The 23,583-nt window shown below is 35.5% G+C and overlaps 1 protein-coding gene across 2 annotated transcripts in view; it reads left to right on the top strand.

The window, feature by feature from the left end:
- BCKDHB (branched chain keto acid dehydrogenase E1 subunit beta) overlaps positions 1-20,576 on the top strand; it is a 245,549-nt gene extending 224,973 nt beyond the window's left edge. Inside the window, exons 10-11 of one of the 2 annotated variants that reach the window (XM_032152583.2) lie at positions 18,001-18,149; positions 20,284-20,576. In XM_032152583.2, coding sequence (XP_032008474.1) covers positions 18,001-18,141 — 141 coding nt within the window. In that variant the 3' untranslated portion in view covers positions 18,142-18,149; positions 20,284-20,576. Of the gene's footprint in view, positions 1-18,000 lie in introns of both variants that reach the window. The other variant, XM_032152578.2, reaches the window with a different exon arrangement.
- The last annotated feature ends 3,007 nt before the right edge of the window (positions 20,577-23,583 follow it).

Here is a 23,583-nt window from a genome sequence, read left to right as displayed (position 1 = left end):
AAAGCAATTTCTCAACTAGACAGTGAGCAGAAAACCTGTTGCTAGTTTTGGAAGTTTAAATTGTCAAACTTCAATTACTTCTGTTCAATTTGGGATTAAAGTTTGGGATTAAAAACACATGAGCAAAAATCTCATAACCCCAGTTCAGTCATGAGAGAAACACCAGACAAATTTCAATTGAGGGATATTCTACAGAATGTATGTCCAGTACTCCTCAAAACTGTCTAAGTCATCAAAAAACAACAAAAGTCTGAGAAACTGTCGCAGCCAAGGGATACTAAGGAAACAAGAGGACTGAATGTAATTTGGATTCTGGATGGGATCCCAGAGTGGAAAAAGGACATTAGGGCAAAACTGAGGAAATCTGAATACAGGTTGGGCTTTAGTCAATGTGTCAATACCGGTTCATTAATTGTGACAAATACACTATACTAGTGTAGGATGTTAATAATATTAACAATGGTGGAAACTGGTTGTGGGATATATGGGAAAACTGTGTACTATTTTCATAGTTTTTATCTAAATTTTAAAATACCTCAAAATAAAAAGTTATTTTTAAAGATGTGGGGATACATTTTTCAAGAAAGAGTCTCGGCCATAAGGTTACTATAGCAGAGCCTGAATGCTACTGTTTGATGAATGAAAGAAGTCCTGTATCTTGGAGAGTTTCTGTGTAGTCCTCTGGGCTGAGGCATCACTTAGATTTGGCATTTGAGACCTTTATTGTTGACCTATGAAATTCTGTTTTATGTCTGTCTCTCACTTTGTTTCACCATAGTATAGTATAGGTTATAGGAGCAAGAAAACTGATTTTTCTTTCAAGATCCACTGTATGCCAAGCATGTACTGGATTTCACTAAAATTAACACATCCAATTTTTAGAAACTTGTAGGATAGGACTACCCTTTCTACAAAAGAGAAAAACAGACTCAGAAGAGTAAGTTACTTGGCCAGACACAGTGGCTCACACCTGTAATCCCAGCACTTTGGGAGGGCGAGGTAGGTAGATTACTTGAGGTCAGTAGTTCAAGACCAGCCTGGGCAATATGGTGAAACTCCATCTCTACTAAAAATACAAAAGTTAGCGGGGCATTGTGGCTTGTGTCTGTAATCCCAGAGAATCGCTTAAATCCAGGAGGCAGAGGTTGCCATGAGCTGAGATCGCACCACTGGACTCCAGCTTGGGCAACAGAGCGAGACTCAGTCTCAAAAGAAAAAAAAAAAAGAAGAAGAGTAAGTAACTTGCCCAGAGTCACACAGATGCTTACTGACAGACTGGATGAGAGCCTTGTTTATTGCTTGACTCCAATTTCCAGCCTTTCTACCTTCTCATATATATGCCTTCTTCGTTATGGTAAGATTCAGATTAGCAAGATACTCTTTTTAACCTGTGCCTATGTTTTAAAAAAAATTTTTTTAAGTTCGACATAAGTATAAGCCTTCAGGAAGTTGCAAAAACAGTACAGATGCTCCCCAACTTATGATGGGGTTACCTTCCAGTAGACTCATTATTGAAAGTATCGTAGGTCAAAAATACATTTAATACACCTAACCTGTAACTTAGCCTTGTATACTTTACATGTGGTCATTAGCCTATAGTTGGGCAAAATCATCTAACACAAAGCCTATTTTATAATGAAGTGTTGAATACTTCATGTAACTTATTGAATACTGGAAGTGAAAAACAGAATGGTTGTATCAGTAAAGTACGGTTTCTACTGAATACATTTTGCTTTTGCACCACTGTAAAATCAAAAAATTTTTAAGTCGAACATTTCTTAAGTTGGGGACTGTATTAGTTCATTCTCACAACTAATACAGTCCCCAACTTAAGCTATAACAACATACCTGAGACTGGGTAATTTATAAAGGAAAGAGGTTTAATTGACTCACAATCCCACAGGGCTGGGAAGGTCTCAGGAAATTTATAATCTTTTGCATTTCACCATGAAAGAGTTCGTCTAACTTTTTAGGTTTTTATTACAAAATAAATAGTGTTTTCTCTACCCTCTCTGCACCTCGTATTTGAGGAATTCTCATACTTCTCTTTCAGGATGTCTTTCCCCACCCATTTTGTTTATGGTGGTAAGATTATACCAATATGGCCAGCTTTTATGTACTTTGTGATCTCGCTACTATGAAGTTAGCCCCCTTCAGCATTTATTCAGAATAATGCCTCTTAAAAAAGTGTTTAATGATTTCATAAGGTCCTTGGTTTTTCTTAATGTCTTCCTTTCTCTTTTTTCCCTCCCCCTTTCCCCTCCCCTCTTCTCCCCTCTTCTCCCCTCCCTCCCTTCTTTCCTTCCTTCCTTCCTTCCTTCCTTCCTTCCTTCCTTCCTTCCTTTCATTTTTGCTCTGTGACCATCTCTATGTTCTGTTCTTTTTGTCTGCCTTTTAGTGTTAAAATGGTCACCTGATGACCATCTGAGTTGAGCTTGGTCAAGAACTAAGGGCTGAAGTTATTTTTGTTCAGACTATGTTTCGTTACCACTATTGAGGGACTAAGGACTTTCAAGCCCTTCTCATTCTCCCAGCCTGAGAGATATTAAGATAAGGGAAAACTAGATTTTGCAGGTAAACTTGGATTTGTTGAATGCCTGCTTTGTGCCAGACATTGTATGCTACGATATATTCTATTAAAAGGATTCAGGAAGGGCATTTACTCTTTTAGCTACTGGAGTTTGATTTTCTTTGTTATCATGCTGATCAGTGTACACTGGCAGTGTGGCTGACTGAGTGGAAAAGGGAGAGCCACACTGTCTTGTCACTCACCTAGTCGATAACAGATTCAAGACAAGGACTCTCGTCTCCTTTCTAATACAGTATTAGCCCTAAACCCAAAGAAGTTGAGATGTTTTGTCATTCTTTAGTTTTTCCCAAAGGGAACATTTTTCACAACATAAAAAGATAGCTGATTGGAATTAACTTATACTTTATAAGAGATCAGTGCATATCTAGAGGCGACATAGTAGAATTTTCAAACAATCAGAAATCTCATAAATCAGAATTTAAGGGAAAACAAATATACCCTCCTGAATGTTGTATAATTGGGTATATAGAAAACTCTAATTTTACTTTGCCTTCATTTTTAGACTAACTTGCAATTACCCCAAGTTGCTAGGTAGCAAAATTCTTATGGTACTAGCTCAGAATTTGCTGTATTTTAATAGCCTTGGTGACTGAAAACACAGAGAGAATGTCAATGAGGGAGAAAGGTTTTCCTTTACTGCCCCTAGATAAAGCAGATGAAAATCTGTTTCTCTCCACGGTAGATTCCTACTCCTTGCCAAAGGAACAATAGATAACATTTATAAAAATACAATCTTTGTGCGTGTTGCTAGGTTACTCAATTTTGAGCCTTTTTCTTTACAATACATAATCATTTAAAAAATACTGAAAGAGGTAAGAAATAGGGAGTGGAAGCCAGTAGTGTGAATAAATGGGAAATTGATATCTTTAAGGCACTAGATATGGTAATAAATATATTAGATTACTAGAAGAGAAAAAATATTTGAATAGTAGCCAAGAAAGGATTCCGATTACTTACAAACTACAGTGACTACTTTCAATTCTAAAATCCCCTATTTTAATTTTTCTAAGTTTCTGAGAAATGGGCGTTTTAGTATTGCTCCTTAAGAACTTTTTTACTGAATAAAATAATTTTCATGAAATTACGAAAACATAGGATCTGCTCATATTGATAGTGTGTTTGACTTACCACTCACTGTATTGTGTCTCACTTAGATTACCAGCAAAAATATTTACTCTGGGTATCCTATAAATGAACCCTGAGAGGTTACGTGGAGAGTCTTGTAATGCTCCCTAGCTACTCTTGTATATATTCTATAAAATATAGCCATGTAAAGTATCAAGACCATCTGTTACTGTCTTCCTGCCAGGGCTGGTCAACTGGCCATCAGATGCTCTGGTTGTATCTGGTTGTCCCCTTCTTCCTACTGCTCCATTGTCCCTCTTTGGGTGTCTCCCCCTCCTCCCTGTGTTAGTGCTGCCCTTTCATAGGCCTTCTCTCAATAACTGGATCTCACCAGGCTCCTTTCTGCATTCCTAGCTTTGTACTTGCTGTGTGACCTGGCAGGAGTGCTTCTTCTGGGTTCTTTGCAGATCTGGTTTCTCCTTCTCAAATGACACCACCTTACAAAGCCCTTTCCTGAGCATACTATGCAACTCAGAGCTCCCTGTTAGTCTCTATCACAGACCCCTTACTTACTTCCTTTTTAGCACTCCTCAAACACCTTCCCCCCACTAAAACATAAAACTCTATGAGGACAGAGACGTAGTGGACACTCACATATTAATAAGTGATTGAAACATGAATGCATTTTTAAAAAGATCAGTATCAACATCCTAAAGGTTCCTGGGGAAGGGCATTTGAGCTGACTTTGAAAAGTGGAGTGTGTGAAGGTAGCAGGGTGTAGGAAAACGAGGGTTTGAGAAGAGAGAGGCTTGTGTCAAGGTGATCTTATAAAAAAAAAAAAAGCTTTGGTATGAAGGTACGCATGTGCATGTCTTTACTGGGCTTTGTGGAGAAAATAGGGATAAAGAATAAACTTTGGGGAACCAGGAAAACCTTTTATCTAGGAAAGGGACATGATCAAAATGGCACCAGTGTGGCATCTAGTGGATGAGTTGAAGGTTCAGGAATTGCTAAGAAGTAAAAGCATCCACACCCTACTTCCTGTCTTGCTGACATATATATATATTTGGCCTCATCAGTAACAAAGGTCATTAATACTCCAGGATGAAACAGAATAGAAATACAAACTGGAATTTTTTGTTTAATCTATATTTATGCATTCACAAATATTTACTGATGCCTGCTCCATGTCAGTCATTGTACCTCTGATCCATTTGGGCTTGTAAATCTGTGTACGTAATACTTGGTGATGTTTTTGCATACCTAAAATGAGACACCACTTAAGAGATTTAGCTGTTGATACTCGAACCAGTGAAGACAAAGCTGGCAAATACCTCCCTAAATAGGAAGGATATGTATTTAATTTGGAAAATGTCAATTTATTTGTTACCCTACACAGTAAGAATTAGATATCTAGAAAGAACTACAGGTATGAAATATAACTGTTGAAATGTATGCTTCTTTGAAGAAACTCCAAGAGCCACATGGAAGCATGTGTTGTTTTCTTGTCAGTTTTCCTTCTCGTATGCCATTTGCTCCTGAAATACCCAATTTTTTTTCTGCCCAGACCCACACACCCAACCCACTTTAGCTGTACCATCCTTAGATTACTACGTCACAAATTTTACCTTGTTTTGAAACTGAAGTACAATGGCTGATTTTGCTATTTTTGCATTTATTTGCAAAGCTGAATTCTAGTAATTATCAGCAAAGATAATCGTTTTGCACAAAAAGAGGTATATTTCTATCTTGAAACTAGGTTATATTGTTAATGCCACAGAAAAGGAAATGGCTTTTTCAGAATGTTAGTGTTCGTAGCTCTTGCTTATTGATAGGGAAAAGTTAGTTGCCATAGTGATCTAACAGCCTCTGGAGGGAATGCAGTCATGGCCTTAAGCATCCGGCAACCCACCCAGTGGAGAGAGCCCCTCTGAAAAGGATTTCCTTCCATGGGAATTGAGTTTCTAAAATAAAAAGAGTTTATTTTAGCTTAGATTTGCTTATAGGTTCGTTTTGCACTTTTACCTACTGTAATTAAAGGAAAAACATTTATAATAAAGACAGCATATATTTCTTCAGGGATGACATTAAATAATAGATTTTTGTGTTAACCATTCCATAAGTGTGTTCTCAAACACACAAAATGACCTTTATACTTTTATTCTTGTGAGCTATGGAGCTTAAAAGCAAACCACTTCGACCAGATGATGGTCCAATAAATTTATCGATATTTGGGGTTTTTAGAGTTTCAATATATATTCTTAGGTGGAGGGAACTCTCATAGCCCATCAAAATCTGCTCAAGCTGTGCTGGGCGAAACAGCACTCATCCATAATACTCATGTAACTAGAGCCAGTCTGCAGTCGGTTGTTCTGAATTCTACATCGCTCACAGCGCAGGTTGATGTGTGAACACTGTATTTACAAGACCAAAACTGCACATTGCTCTGCAGCTGTGTTTAACGGTTATCAGTTTGGCACACAGCATGACTGCTTTGGAGGGAGAATAGACACTTCTCATCCCTTTTGGCAGTTATGAAGTAACTGAAGTACCTACTGCTGAAGTGATTCACTTGAGCTTAATTAGATTTGCTACATAATTAGCATTTGAAGAAACCTAAAGAAAATCCTTGGGGGTTGGTTATTTGTTATGTCAATTGTAAGCATGCTCATTTGGGGGGGACTAGGAATTGAAAATGATGAAATTTAATGCACCATAAACCCAGATGTATTATATGCATATATAATTTTTTAAAGAGTTTTTAAAAGCGATGCTTTGCAGGGATGACTGAAATGCTTGTCTCAGACAACTGAGACCTGTGCAAGGGGATTGATCCATCTGCATGTGCCATGGCGCTTATGTGTGTACGACTAGCTTTACGCCTCTCATGAGAGCCCACAGCTCTTTAATAAACACCCCAGTGCCAGCCGTGAGGGCTGTGCCAATAACCACCACTGGAAGCTGGAGAGTGCAGTCTGAGACAGTGAGATCCTATACTGCAGTTGTATTTACATTTTAAGGTTAATTTAATTGCAGTGGCTTGTTCTAGTATGTGTTGCTTTAATTGCAAAAAAAAAAATGAATTTAATTTTATAGTCAAGAGACATTTCTTTAAATACTCCTGAAGTTTGTTCTTTAGTATTAGAGTCCTACAAACTGAATTAACTGTGGAAATAGCTGTAAAATACTTACTGAGAGGAGAGGTTAAATTTTATAATTCAGTTTAAGTTAAGGCTAGGATAAAACTTGTAAACTATGTTTATGTAAAATATTTTCTAATCTGTCAAAAAGTTGTCACATTTTAATCAAATTACTTAGTTACCTAAATTTGTCTAGCCATAAATAAGGAAATAAATGAGAGGGAACAAGTTTAATTTATTGATGAAGCACTCTGATGATTTTTTTTACCCTTATAGTAAAAAAAAAAAAAAAAAAATCATCAAACTTACATCCTACCATAGGTTCACCATCAAATCTCAAGTCAGAATCAGGTTCAAATCAATTCAAAACCGGTTTTAGAACTCAAGTGGCAGCTCATGCCCTGCATGCAGGCAAACGGCTAGGAATTAATCAGAAAGTTCCACCCGTGTCCATCCTTCCTCTTATTTGCTCATCTTCCCAGCAAGCACTAAGGAGAAAAAAAAAGTACAAATTTGTACGGAACCTACAGTGACTGATTAAAGAGATCCTGTATTCCCCAATGACCGACCCCTTAGCTCCCCCAAAAAGGAATTAAATGGCTAAGCTTTTCATAAATGTTTTTAAAATCTTTACTGGACTTGACATAAACATGCAGATAATTCCACTAGTTTCTTTTTCATAGGTACAATAATAGCACTAAGTACAGAATTCCCCTTGTATCCAAGCAAGACTCTTATGAAAACTTAAATCTAAAGTCTTATGCAGTGCACCTAAAATTAACCAGGAGACTTGGTACATATACCAACAAATGTTGTACACCTGTGTGATAGTGGTCACCTCACTTAACCTCTCCCAGCTTCAGTTTCTTACTTGTCTTTACTACTACATAAAGTTGTTGAAAGGATTAAAGGAGACTATATAAATAGCTATTTTTATTTATAATTAAATAATATCTGTGTGGTTACTGTTTAGTCTGGGTAACTAAATAGCTGGGTTTTTTTGTTCTTTGTACACATGCACATATTCCTTTTTTAAAACAGGCATATGGGCAAATAACATTTTTTTCTATATGCCTCCATGTTGTTTCTCTGGATTTCCACCAGGATGGGATGTGCCAATTATGCACGGAATTGTTTGCGTGTCCATGGGTGCTTACATAAGTCATTATCTTTGGTGTATGACAAATACACAAACTCCTGTATCTCTGGTAGCCTCTAATTCCTAATTGAGGGACATGATTGAATTCATGTAGTTTAGCCCCAAGTAAGTAGATAAAAATTATTAAGTAAATGCGCTGGTTCATCTAAACAAAATATGTGACTAATAGCTTTTTATATGAACTATATACATTTAGTTTACCTAGGTTTATTAATAAATAGTATCTCTGAGCATTTTTAATTTTATATTTTATACTTATCTATGAAAGTATCCAGAACCAGATTCCAGTCACTACCTACCTCTTCATTAATGGATCAATGGTTTTATCAGATTTATTAGAAATTTGTCTAAACTGAGCATGTAATATGTACTTTGTGAAAATAGGTATAAAACTGGGCTCATCTTATCAGCACACCATTTACCCAATTATGGGAGTAAAAAAGGAGGCGTGTGTATTTTTCCCCTAATTCTGAAATGTCTCCCAGTTCTTGAAATTTCACTGTGAAAATGTGTGCATGCAAATTAAGAAATTCAATCTGAAAAGCTTCTTTGTATAAAATACTAACCAAATTTAAAGTTGAACTATAGGGTAAATATAGTAGAAAAGTATATTTTGAATTCTGAATTTTATTTCCATTGGATACAAACAATAATTACAATTGCTAGATGTGTTTTAATGAATAGTTTGAACTCATCATGCTAGCAAAAATCATCTGCACATAAATAATAGAGCATTTTCAAGCAATTTTTTCTTAGTTAGGTCAGATATTCCTGCCAGAAACTTGTTTGCTTTGTTAATTTGTTCAATTATTAAACTTTGAGAGTACAAAGATAAATTTACTAATGGGATTCAATTAACAAATTTATGATTACATTTCCCTAATAATTGATGATAGTATAGGACATTTATTTCTGCTGTGCTTTATTAGTAAAATTGCAGTGATCTGGTGACTGGAATTAAACTGCTGAAAAATGACTTGGTCTGATTTATTCACTGAGCAAAACTAAGCTTTAAAGGCTGTGTTGCTATGGCACCCAAGGTTAACTATTAAAAAAAAAAAGTTTAATTTTAGTAAAAACATTGGTACATCTCTTTTGGCAGTGTGTAGATAAAAATAGATTCCCCCCCCCCCTTTTTCTTGTCTTTTTTATGTTTAGCAAGTCCTTTGCATTCTTTTAAACATACACTGAAAGAAATTTAGCATATTTAAAGAGAAGGGAAAAAGCAGTAAAATAAAACAGTGTTTTATCAAAAGATTACAATTTGTAAAACAGCAAATATTTCAGTCATCTTTTTTATATGTATATATATACTTTTTATTTTGTCTAATTTAATCCTTTCAAAAACTATCTGGCTTCTCATACTTTTTAGAAAGATGGTGCCAGAGAGAGAGAAATCACTCTATTCTAGTAGTTTCGTTTTGTAATTAATCTTCAAACTTAAAATCAGGTTGCAAAATTGGGACAGTGACAAGTTTTAGGAGAAATCTTAATGTAGCTCTAATCTTTCAAATTCTAAAAGAATATGTTTTCTGTTTCGTGAGACAAAGGAATTGTCTGGTTGCTTTAGCCAGGATTGATTTCTGTCTTCAGAACACCATTTGGTGGTGGTAGACTGCTAGATGAAGAGTTCTGTGGGGAAAAAAAAAAAAAAAAAAAAAAAAAAGAAAAATTGAATGCTTTGTATGATCATCAAAAGCCACTTTTCAGGAGTATTTTACATTTATTGGTGCCAAGCAGATCAGAACTCCTACCTTACAGAGAGCGATTTGTTCATGAGATGACCCAGTGCTGCAAGTCGCTTATGTTTATCATTACGCTTCCACATTCTAAGGAAATTCCACTTTCAAACGGTGCCGTCAGTGCTTTCTTCTATAGGAAGAATTTGAACTATAAAATTTGAGAAGCTTCAGCGTCTGTGGAAATTTGAGAGCACTGCCTTTTTTCCTCTTTATTGAATGTAAAGTGTTTTAACAAAGCATGGTAGCCCAGTACATTTTAAATGTCAAAACTTGCACATAGTGTATCTCATAAAGAATTTAAATTTATAGCCTCAAACCTCTTTAGAGGCTGACTACAGCAAATAAACAGAATGTTTTGCAGAGAGGTTTAATGAAGAAAATTTTTTTTTGCCATTGTTTCTCACAGTGTTCTGCAGGTGAAAATGGTGAGGAAACTTCGAGTGATAGTTCAAGACTGTATGCAGGGGAGAATTTGAAAGCAGAACCAAGCTTTTACAGATTTTACCTGGAAAAACAAAGTGATTTAGATGAGGTGCTAGTTCTTACCTTTATGATTGCTAATTTAGATTTTATAAAAATTGAAATGAGTTAATATTTTAAAATATTTAAGTATGGTCTCTGGACCACAATAAGCACAGTGTACTTTTTAAAAAAGTGACTTTATATAAGATTATAAATTACAGAAATGAGTTGTCACTTCCTTGTTGTTACTTATTTCTGATTTTAAAATAGCAAAATTTATAAAGTTATAGTTTTGAGAAAATAGTAGTAATTCATATTCTTATAATTGTTATAATCTCTAAATTAATACGTAAATTATTGATTTAATGTTAAATTTTGATTTTAAAATTTACTTCAGTTTCTACAGGTAATATATTGAGGTTCTGACAATTTTATATTAATGTATGATTTTATTCTGACACAGCTGTTGAATTTGAACCACCAATTATTTCTAAGAATTTGTTAATACCATTCTCCAACTTTGTTTTAGGTAGCTAGGTTGTATCCAGGGAAACCCATTTAGATCAGAAATAACATTTCTTTCTAACTTCAAAAAATAAGCATCCACTTTAAAAATGGAATCTGAATTTAAATAAAAATCCTAATTTAGGATTCAGTTCCATTCTTTAACTAGCAGAAAGAAATCTTAGCAAAAAAAAAAAAAACAAAACAAAAAAAAAACAAATTTACCAAATTGCCAGTGATTTGCATTAAGGAGGAAGAGATGGATTTTTTTTTTAAGTCAGCAGACATTGAAGATAGTTCAGTGAAGTTAAGTAGTAGAGAGCTCAGATTTTAATTTAGTCAAGATTATGATTTTACATAGAAGTATTGTTGAAATAGGCTTGATAATAATGTTTTAAGTGTTATACAAATCTGGATGAAATTATATTATCTACTGTCTTACTCATTGGTTCAACTGTGTTTTAAAAGTGAGAGACCTTATATCAATGAGTGTTTGTTCTGTGCATGTCATGTGCATGGTCTTAACAAAATAAAATAAGCATACCTCTGACATTTGGGGGAGCATCCTATTAGTTTGGGGGTAGGTTAGGGACTCTGCTTTCCAAATAATTAATTTCATAGATCCATGCTCTTGAAAAATTGGTGCATACTAATATATTTTTAAACTTTATTTTTCAAACATGACATGTATTGTTTAAAGCATTAGCTTAAATGAAAAATAATATTTTACATTCATAAAGTTCTGTTTATTTAATTCAGTAATGAAATTAATTTGGAGTTGTTGGCGTACTGCCTTCACAGGTTTCTGTGACTCATTTGCTGAGAAAGTGTGATTCAAGAGACCAGAATCATTTTTTTCTCATTTGCTAAAACTCATGTTTTGACTATGGGCAAATGTTCATGGCAGATTTAAAACAAATTTAAAGTAAATATTCTGTGATAATATTTGGAAGCTGAGTGATGTCTAGCCTTACATAACTAGGACAAATATAAATCTGTGAGTTCACGGACTTTAAAAGTATCAACTATACATCATTTTAGAATGCCGGTTTTGTTTTTCTCAGATTCTTAGAGTTTAACTCTTATACTACTAATTATGACCTCTAGAAGGTAATTGCATTTAGAAGCAAAATATCTGCTGTTTTATTAATTTAATAATTAAGGACTAAATGGTGTTCCAATTTAGGTTTAAAAGCAAGCACATTCACACAGCATTTAAAACTATTTCTTAATGTTTTTTTCCTAGAGAAGAAATGATAGCTCCGTGATCGCTGTATGTTCTGTTCAATACTCATTATATTTATAATTTATATTATATATATATTTATTCATTATATTTATAATTTAATCCTGTCCAAATAAAATATATTCTCATAGTTAAGTGTGTTGTGGTAGTATAATGATTACATGAAATAACCTGGACCTTGTTGTTTGCAAAGTAATTTAAATGTTAATTTTCTGAGTTGCTACTTGGAAATTAAGTTGTGGAGTGATGTTTCTCATTGGTCCAAGGAGCAACATAAAACCCTGATTTATCAGATAATCCTACAGGAAACGTATGCCTGTTTTGACTTATGATATGCTTCTTAGTACAATGTCCTGCTTTTTTGGCTTTCCATTAAATGTTTAGAAAAATTAGTTAATAGTTTTGCATGAAAGGAAAGGAAATTTATCAGTCTATACCAGCTATATAAGAAGTAGGAACATATATAAAAGACCTATTAATTTTCCGATCTCACTTTGAACTTTTCTTCACAGTTTTCCAACTCAAGATGGTATATAGTCTTGCACAATGGGCTGTAGCCAACTTTCCGTCAGAAGAACTGAGTAAAAATTATTCCAAAATTGTTCTTAGAAATAAATCTGAGCCTGGAATTGTCTTGCATTAAAAAACAAAAAGCAAATGATTGCTTTAAAAGCACAGCAAATGATATTGGATGGTCTTTATTCTTGACTCTATTTTTTAAAGTGTGTATACGTTCATTACATCCAGTTGTCTATTGGGCTCTTTTACTCCAACTTTTCGGAAGTTGACTGACAGGCCACTTTTCTATAGTGGGAAAATAGGCGCCTTGTGTGCGCGAAGGGATTTCCATCCCCCCCGGAACCAGCAATTAGCGTTTGGGCGTCCTGCTCCCCACCAGGGGGCAGCACCGGACACTGCCTTTCCTAGAGGCCTGAGTGCATTAAGGCTTTCTGGCAGCGCTCTCCACCCCCTTCCTCATACAGCCCTTACGTATTTTTGGTATTTTCTTACACATTTTAGGCTTAGTTAAGTGTTTAATAAATGTTAGCTGTTTATGCATTGTGCTATACGGATGCTACTTTTCAGGTTTGACCGTTCTGTGTACCTGAATTTTGTCTTTAATGATAATTTGTTCTATTATTTAAAATATCTTGTGTTTATTATAAATATGGGATTCCTTTAACTTGTAAAATCTAGCAATTATTGAGCACCATGACATGTCAGGCGTGAAACCAGGTACTTTTTATATGCTACTGCAGAATCTAAGTAGACATAGAGGCAGGATAACAATAGTCATAAAACAATAGGAAAATGCAATAATGGGGAATTGTAATACTTGTATTTTGATGTTGAATAAACAATATAAACCTCGGGGAGGTTAAATCACAATGGAACAAAGATCCCTTCAGATAGAATTCCAAATTCCATGCTGTATCAATTATATTATGAAACCTTGCCATAAAAAAAAAAAATTGTTGAGGGTGAGTGAAGCCACGATATGTAATGTCTGAGACAGAGATTTCAGTGATATAACTCCAGTGACACTGTGACAAGGAGAATTAGGGATTGACATACTTAAAACTTGAATGGAGAAATAGGGTTAGATATTGAGAGATCCCAAGGAAACCTTAATATATGTGTATTTATGTACACGTAATATGTAACATATTACGTTCATCAAAACATGGAAATTGACGTACTCTTAATTTTTAAAAGCCCCATAAATATATTTTACTTAAAACCATAATGGATCTTATTCTTTTAATTTGTACTTGTCCTCTCTTACCTGCTAGAAAATTTAAAGGTTCTCTGTCCTTCCTAATTTTAACAAGATACTTTGTTTTCCAAAAATAAAACAAAACAAAAAGATAAATTTGTTTCGTTTTGTTACAGAAAATAGTCAAACGAAGATATTTTGCCTGTGTCTATGATTTTAATGATTTGGAATTGTTATTTCACATTGTTTGCTTTCTTTTCTGGCTATAATGTGCATAGCAATCCAGATGGCTAATATATAAACAATTGGAGTCATGCTTATTAGAATCATCTAGTGTGGCTTAGGAGGTTCCCAGTACCCAGGACCATCTGTTCATTGCTCTGTGTATTACCTTCATGATCAAGGTTGTGTTTTCAGCTCCTTCACATACCTTAGCCTCCACCTTTCTTTATATGTGAAAGAGGCTTCTAAGACTGAACTTAACTCATATGCCCCTCAAGGCTATGTTGTCAAACCTTGATAATCCAAGCCTGCCTTCCACATTACCATTCTTCTTTATTCCTAATTCATTTTTTTCCCTTATCATTGCTATTCTCAGTAGTAGGGTCTTAAAATTTGCAGAAGAGTGACTAAGAAAATGGGCTTTGTAGTCAGGTTTGAATCTTACTTGCTGTGTATGTAGTGATTTGATCTTGGGCAACCTCCTTTATCTTGGTTTCCTCACCTGTGAAACGGAGTATAATACTGACTTCATGGGTTTGTTAAAATGGTTAAATGAGATAAAATATAACTCATTTAGCCCATGCCTGGTTTAGTATTAACATAATTTAGAATGAAAATTCTCCTGTTGCAAAAAGGCATATTCAGAAGTAAATTCAAATACTATATTCTAAAATTTCACATGCGTCTTTTGGAAAAAATAGCTACTTTAAGCACCTGGCAATGTGAAAGCACATATGACAACAGAATATATGTAGGCGGTACTAAATCGTTTTGGGGTTCATTTTCAGTCCTTCTTACTGAATCCTGGGTGCAACTTTAGACCCCAAGTAGCTAGAGAAAAGTTTCTCTAGGTGCCTGTCTGTTGCCTCTGGTTACATGTTACACTATAATCTGCTTTGGAGCCTCACAGCCACATCTGTCATTGTTCCACGTGAACTGAGCCAGCTTACATACACAGCTGTGTAGGGAGAAAGACCATAAGCGAACACTCCCCGTTTCTAGCCTATATTCTGCATAATACATGTAAGTCTCTCAACAGCCCTGTAGGCTATGCCATTACTTAATTCCCAATTTATGTGGCTTACTTTTTCTGAATGAAAAATCATCAAATATGGTTTTTAAGTTATGGAACAGAAGAATATGATTAATCTGAATTGTCATGACAATTCAGTGCACATGGTTGCTATGGTTATGGCGTCATGTATTTATAATGGAGAGATACTTTGTCTTCATTAATCTACAGACTTGCCAATGGGATTCGGTATTTTTTTTCTGTGTGTGTGTGTGTACGTACGTACATGTATACAGCTTCTGCATGAAAACACTGAGGCTGAACAAGGGTGTTCTGTTTTGGTGGTGCAGAGAAACATACTCACACATAAATTATTTATATGTGAACCAATTCAGTGAGAAGTAAGTACAGCTGCTTAATTGACCTAAGGGGCTTATTTCCAACTGCTTAAAAATAAGTGTAAACTGAAGTTCGTGGAAGAAATAACTTAAGGCTCTTTAATATACTTTTGTTGGTAAAGAGAATTTCAAGCTGTTTCAGTCAGTTAGCATATATTCTTTAAAAAACTGAATACCCTATTCATAGTCTTCTCTTCTATATCCTTGAATTATCTTCCATGATTTCTACATTTTATATACTTATAATGGTGTATTATAACAACTTAATGCTACATAATTTACAGTAATCGCTTCCAAATTAAGGAAGCCCTATGTGTAAAATCACAAATTTATGTAACATAAAACAGGAACGTTTATTCATATAAGAAAATCATTATTCACTTTACTGTTTTCCTTTATTTCAGCATCATTTATTACAAAAATAATACTGTTTTCAAAAAACCAAAACAATATATTATAAAGCACAACGTGGAGTCTTCTCTCACCTCTTTGTCATTCCCAGCCTCAAAGGGTAACCACTGTTTACAGTTCAAGTGTGTCTTCACAGCAGATGTTTTTCTATGCTCGTGCAGACATATAGATGTATTCCTGGAAAGAGTGATGCTTGCATTCTTGAGGAGTTAGGAGCATTGCTATTTGAAAAAAATCCAGTTTGATGATGTTAGTCATTATGCTGAAAGGAGTGATTTTAACAAATACCAACAGATCTTCTTGTGGTAGGCCAGCTTTCCAAGTTACTAGTTCAAGAGAACAGTCATTTTATAACAGGTATAAAATCAAAGACGTTTAGTAAAATATTTTGCCCTTAATTTTCCATGGATAGCTTATTTATGAAGAGTTCAGTATTCAGGGAAGATGGAAAAACAGCCCTGTGTCAGCTGAAGTAATAAAAGCGACTTAATCCCAAATTGACAATTTAAAGCCCTTTAAAATTACTTGTTGCAAACAAGAAACAATCCACCCAGTCTATCATCTCTTTTCAGCTTATTAGAGTGGAATCTCTTAGGTGGCTCTTTAAACCGTGTGTATTAAAAGTCCTAAAGTTGTTCGTGGAGATTTCCAGTTGCTAGGTAATACCAACACTTATTTGGTGTTTGATATTGTAAATCATGATAGTTATTGGGGCCAAGGGGAGGTCTGTAAATGTCCAATAGGTTCTCTTTGGAGTTAATTTGTGCTGTTTGCATTTTCTTTCTGCCCCAATACACTTGTCACTGGAAGAAATCACACAGAGGGTAGGAATAAAGCATGAGGTATCATGATTCCTTCATGTAAAAATTTTGCTCTAATTAAAATGTGAACATAGTATAATATGTAAAAAAAATTTGACCTCCTTAAGTCCTTTATAAAGCAAGGCAATGTGTAAACATATGAATAAATACCTAGGTTTTATTTTAAGTAATAGCTGTGAGTGTTAAAAGTAATATTATTTTCCTTAGAATAGTTTAATCACATATCCCTTTTAAATTTTTTAAGTCTTTAAACATTTTATTTTCAGTCCGGGCTTGGGGGCTCACACCTGTAATCCTAGCAGTTTGGGAGGCTGAGGCTGGGGGGATCACTTGAGCCCAGGAGTTTGGGAGTTTGAGACCAGCCTGGGCAACATAAGAAGACCCCATTTCTGAAAAAAAAAAAAAAAAAAAAAAAAAAAAAAAAAAAGGAAGAAAGGGGAAGGAAGGAAGGAAAGGGAAGGGAAGAAAAAAAAGAAAAGGAACAAAGGAAGGCGTCGGTGATGCGCACAAGTGGTCACAGCTACTTGGTAGTCTGAGGTGGGAGGATTGCTTGAGTCTGGAAGGTCGAGGTTGCAGTGAGCCATGTTGGCACCACTGCACTTCAGCCTGGGCGAGAGAGTGAGATCCTATTTCAAAATAAATTCAAATTTGAATATTTTACTTGAGTAACATTTTTTTTCTCCTGAAAATAATTTTCTACAGTGTTCTACTGTGGTTGAGGTTTTACATGTTTAAACCAGATCTCTAGCCTCATGGGGCTCATAGTCTCTCATGGAAGACAGATAACTGGGCAACTACAATGGATTATGCCGAGTTCAGTGCTTTGGGAGCTCAGAGCAGAAGCCCCTCCCTCATCTGCCCTGGAGGGCTGGGGAGGTGCTGTCAAGGAAGGCTTCCCAACGGGAGTGATTCCTGAGGTAATAACCTGAGATTTGTACACACATCAGTCAGGCAAAGAACTGTGGACTTGGGGTGTGAGTGGCCAGAGACCCAGCAGCATCTACAAAAGCCAGACTATGAGAAAGATGAGAACACAGTCAACTAACTGATAGAAGTTCCGTCTGGCTGGGGCATGGAGGAATTACGAACATTTATTATGAAAGTAATACATGTTCATTGTATAAAATGTGAGAAAAACAGAAAATGAGAAAGTATATAGTATTGCCCATTTCATGCTGCAGAGTTAACTACTGTGAAGATTTGTTGCATTTTTATAATTCTTTCCATTTATATTCATAGAACAGCATATTTGATATCATCCCAGTTTGGCTGAGACGATAGATATATATATACAGGTATAAAATGCATGTGCATACATGAAAACACATAATAAAACTGGGATCATGCTACCATGCTGTTACCTGCTTTTTTCATATTACAGTATACTTAAATATTTTTAATGTCCTTAGATGCAATTGTATTTTGAGTGAGTGAAATATTTTAAGTTGCACTATTTCATTTCTGTGAACAAAAAAAATTCTTGAAGTTAACCATCCTGATTCTGTGTGCAGGAGGAATGCTTTTTGAACCTGGAGGCCCCTATATCAAGAGTATGTGGTTATGACACACCATTTCCTCACATTTTTGAACCATTCTACATCCCAGACAAATGGAAGTGTTATGATGCCCTTCGAAAAATGATCAACTATTGACCATATAGGTAGGTATGCATCTTGAGAAAGCTATTATGTGCCCCTGACATTAATGTACTGTTAACCAAGACACAGCAATCATCAGTGTTTTGTATTTTGGTAAAAGGCAACTTTCAGAAGAAAATAATGTGCTTTAGAAAATTCAAATTTATAGTAGTATATTTACATTTTTGTTGTTGTTGTTCTGAGATGGAGTCTCACTCTGTCGCCCAGGCTAGACTGCAATGGTGCAGTCTCCGCTCACTGCAACCTCCCCGCTACCCCCGAGTTCAAGCGATTCTCCTGCCTCAGCCTGCTGAGTAGTTGTGATTACAGGCGCCCGCCACCATGCCCAGCTAATTTTTGTGTTTTTATTGGAGGTGGGGTTTCACTATGTTGGCTTAGCTGATGTCAAACTCCTGACTTCAAGTGATCCACCTGCCTCAGCCTCCCAAAGTGCTGGGATTACAGGCGTGAGCCACTGCACCTGGCTATATTTACATTTAATAGGAACATATCTAGCATATGTATACGTGATTTTTTTTTTTTTTTTTTTGAGACGGAGTCTCACTCTGTCACCAGGCTGGAGTGCAGTGGTGCGATCTTGGCTCACGGCAACCTCCGCCTCCCAGGTTCAAGCGATTGTCCTGTCTCAGTCTCCCAAGTAGTTGGGACTACAGGTGTGCACAAACATGCCTGGCTAATTTTTTATATTTTTAGTAGAGACGGGTTTCACCATGTTGGCCAGGATGGTCTCAATCTCTTGACCTTGTGGTCCACCCGCCTTGGCCTCCCAAAGTGCTGGAATTACAGGCGTGAGCCACCGCACCTGGCCTGTATATGTGATTTCTAAAAAATAGATGCATGCATATGTTAACATTGAATAGTCAATCACTAGATGAAGATGCTCTCTACCGTGGTTTAGATTGCAAGTGTGCTTTATACCATTGTTTCGACTTCAACCTTTATTTTTGTATATGTTTTTTCAACTTCTTAAACTGTTCATGAATAGGCGTACTTTCTATATTTAAAAATGGCCCCTCAAGCACCATTAATTTACATTCCAGTTATTTACATAATTCATGACATTCTGAAATTTGCCCATATATTATCTGAAAAATGGATTTCTTGAGCAAAAGATCTGTTTATTGTATATAAGGGAAAATGTTACTTGAAAACAAAGAAACAAACCCCAAAACCCAGCACCACTACCATTTCCAGAAGTTTTTTTAGCACGTGAATATTTTTTACATAATGGGTAATAAATCGTATTTATTCATTATGATTTTCTAAGTAATGCTTATCAGCCCCTTCAGTGGTGTTATTCTAACCAAATGAATACATTACAAATTACTAAGTCAGCTTTTCGGAGTTTTAATATAGAATTTACTATCACTGACACACTGATTTTGAAATGTTTCAAAATGAGTAGATATGATTAGATCCTTTACCTTTTAATATCTAGTTTTTCCAAAAATGATAGTAATATCTTTTGAAGAACCATATTTTTTTCCAAAGGAAAATAAACTCTGTATAATAGCACATTCTCTACTTTTTAAAGATTAGAAATGCTAGAATTCTTGACTTCTGTGTATGGGTAGTAAATCTAGCTCACCAAAAATCAGAGTGAAACGCCTTTACATTTGTGCTGATAGAGAAGTTAACTCTCCCTCATATGTCACTGTGCTACCATAATCCCTACATTTTCTGTCCGTTCTAGTCTAAGAATATTGTTACAGGTGGAAGTTAGGACCATTAGCCCACAGATGCCTGTATTCTCTCAGACATACCGTTGTAGATGCTGTATTTCTGATGTCTTCTTAATGTCTGTGAAAGCAACTGGCATCTACAATAAATCACACTTAGAACTGGTTAGAGGACTCCCTCACTTTTGTTGTCCATGTGGTTCCCTTCCATGGACCAGCTGTAATAAAGAGCCAAGGTAATGATGGTGGCCACGTGCCTCGTTGCTATTTTTAAAGTAATATTCAGATGTGCTTTTAAATTTAGATTATGTATTCCTTTTGAAACATAAGAAAAACATTTAAACCTATGCTGAAAATATGATAAAAGAAAAACAACTCCAACATGCTAAAAGTTAAATATGGTATTAAAGAAAATAGTCATGTATGCAATTGAGAATGTCTATAATTTATTTTACAGAAAAGCTGGAAGATTATGACTAGATATGGAAATATTTTTTCTGAATTTTTTTTAATATTTCGTCTGACTTACCTCTTTTTGAAAAGAGAGTTTTTATTAAGTGAACCATCATGATATTGGCTGAAAAGTTCTACATTCTATTATTGTATTTAACGCACATGTATTGATGATTTTCATTAAGAGTTTCAGATTAACTGAAAAATATTCCACATGATAATCTTATAAATTCTGTTTAATTACATCTGTAAATATTATGTGTGTGATAGTATTCAATAAAGTAATATCAAATTGTCTTTGGGTTGTATGTGTTCTTTTTTTTCCTTTAGTAAAGTTTTTGTTTCAGAGTAATAGCTTGTGAACTTGTTAATTAAATCTGAATTAAAGTACAGTATTCGCTATAGAAACAGTGACTTTTCAGCTTTATTGTATTTGGTTCAGTTCTTTATGACTAGGATGGTTATAGGTTGACAGAACTTCTAGAATGTTTTCCCTCATTCTTCCCTCTTGCCTGAACAAGGTGTCATAATGAATGTACTCACCTCCCCAGTGTGTGGTGGGTGGTGGGACAGAATTTTTCCTACTGCCTCTCTTCCGTGAGATGGACAGCCTAAGCCTGTCCACTACAAAACTGCTAAGTTTTAGCTGTAGCTGTAGTGTTTGCCATGATGTTGCGAAGCAGTTTTTGCCCATGTTCTTTATATTATTATTTGGATAAAAAGAAAAAACAACAGCAGCAGCAACAGATGACTCTGACAGGAGGAAACCTCCTTGTTGGGGACACTGTCCAGTCCGCTTGTTTCTTACTCTGCCTCTTCTGCCCTTCACCACATTTTAGACAAGCCTTAGCCTGTCTAAATAACGAATCCTCCAGCAGAACCCCTCACCCCTGACACACTTCCCCTCCCATAGTTCCAGAAGGTTTCCTCTCATGGGTTCCAGGAAAAAGGTTTCTACCCCTATAAAGCAAAGAATGAGGGGTGTCATGTTTTCCTTTCTCTGGAAACACTGGAAAAAAGCAAAAAGAAAAAACAAGAACACTTTTCCATAACTACAATTGTATGTGTCCCTTTAAAACTGTGATTAACAAGTTGTGTCCTATCTATTTTTACCAGCAATTTGAAGGAGGATACAGAAGGTCACTTTTGTAGATTACCAGAAACTTGGAGGCAAAGTAAAGGCACTTGATCACAGAGTCTGAATAGCTATGATCTGAAATAATGAACCCAATCATTTGTAAAAATAAAACCCTGTCCTTGGATTAAAAATAGAAAAACTTGTACAGCACAGGAAGGGAAAAGATGTAGTTTGTCAGCAACAAGTTTGGAAAAGATTTAGGGAGTCCAGTTGGCTTACCATACAGAACATTCTGAGTTTAAGATGCCAAAACTCAGTATGGACTTTGGCTTTGGTCTTTGTTCTCCACTAATGGCTCAAAGCATCCTACAGGGAACTCTTCACTGACACGGTCAGTCCAGCAGAACAGGACATGTATGGTGGTCTGCCACCTTGGCCTACAGTGGGTTGTAGGTAAACATACTGATTTTAGTGGAACTAATTTGTTATGGCTGTTGTATCTTTCTAATGCTATATTTTCTATTCATTTGGTATTTTAAGGATTTTCTCTTAGCTATTTTAATTTTACTTTCTTTAACTCTGTTTTTGAAATAGCAAGTGTGAGAATAACTATGAGGATGATCTGTGTACTAAATGCCTGTATCTGAGAGCCTCTTTTCACCTCTAGTTATCCCTGCAGTCCCCACAAGTATACACTCCCTTCTCTTCCAATAAACCTTTACAGTTAACACTAAACTCAATCTATAGTGTAAGACATACATACACGTTTAATTTATTGCCAAAAATACATTTTTACATGAAAGAAAGAGTCCATGTTATGAAAATAAGAAAACAGTGGCAAGAAGGCACTTGAGAGATTTTAAATGAATGCCAGGTCCAAAATCCTCCACTGCTCCCAGCCTCACATAATAATATCTGCTTCTTGTGACAACATGGATATATAAACTAATTTAATTTCCATGGTTTAATATATCTAATTCTTTCAGGAAAAAATATAATAACTACATTCTACGCAACTAATAGAATAGCTAACTAAAAGACCTGTGTACATTTAAAAAAAAATGAGGAATAAGATTCAGAACTTCTAGAATGTTTTCCCTCATTCTTCCCTCTTGCCTGAACAAGGTGTTATATAGCCAACCAAAAGACCTGTGTACATTTAAAAAAAAAAGAGGAATAAGATTCAGAAAATTATCTTAATTCAGTACCTTAGGTTTAAATCTCATAATCTAAAAATTCCTGGTCAAAATGTTTAGAAGACCCACTCAGAAGGTCCACATTTGGTTTCATGTAATCCCTTTCTCATCAGCTTGCCTAGAGTGGATATATGTGGTTTCTGGCTGCCCAGCATCCCGTCCTCCACCTTCTAGAAACAGCACTGCTGTTTGTTTAGAGAACTCCCTCTCCCCACCACATGTGGTTCTGGAGAGGCTGTGAATCCCAGCAGTGTGCAGTGTTAGCCACAGAGATGGCCCTGACCCAGACCCAGCCAGGTACCTCAGAAAAGAAAGTGAGGATACCCATGCAGAAACAAAACGTATTAGACTCAGCCTCGTCAATGACACTGCAGTCTAAAAGACTGTGTCTCAAATTTTCACCTGCTCCAAGTACACCTGAAGCTACAACTGACAGCCGTTAACCAGCTAGGCACACAGACTATGTTACTTTTAGCAGAAATCTTTGGCCTGATGGATGAGGAACATGACCCCAAAAAAGTCACATTGGAACCTCCAGGGCAACATGAGATTTAGAGATCCTGATATACTTCAAACCTGGGCCATCAGGTTTGGAAAGCAATAGAAAATATTCATATATGGGCAAAGATTTAGAAACCCTGGCACCTCTCTGAATATACTAATTAGAGATATTTACCAGAAAAATTGGAAGTAAAGCAGTAACAAGAATGAGGACATCATAACTAGAAGGACTGGAACTGAAAATAGAAACAAGTAAAAAGGTGTGTATCTAAATAATTGTCTTAAATACACTTTTATGTGAAGTAATGGCTCCATATTGCAAAAATAAGAAAATAGTGATGGTCATAAATATGACTTAAGTTGACAAAGACTGGAGTAGTAGATTTGCCAAAAGGAGTTCAAAACTTCTAAACTCTTCATCTTTAGGAAAGAAGAGTGTAACAGCATTATTCTGCTATTAACGTTTAAAGTTTAATAATGGCTTTTAAATGCTTCAAAAACTTAACCACTAATAGAATTAAAAGCAGCA

The sequence above is a fragment of the Hylobates moloch genome, unplaced genomic scaffold (genome assembly GCF_009828535.3).
Source record: "Hylobates moloch isolate HMO894 unplaced genomic scaffold, HMol_V3 SCAFFOLD_2, whole genome shotgun sequence".
NCBI lineage: Eukaryota > Metazoa > Chordata > Mammalia > Primates > Hylobatidae > Hylobates > Hylobates moloch.
The sequence above is the reverse complement of the archived record's forward strand: the minus strand, read 5'-3'. Positions and strand labels throughout refer to the sequence as shown.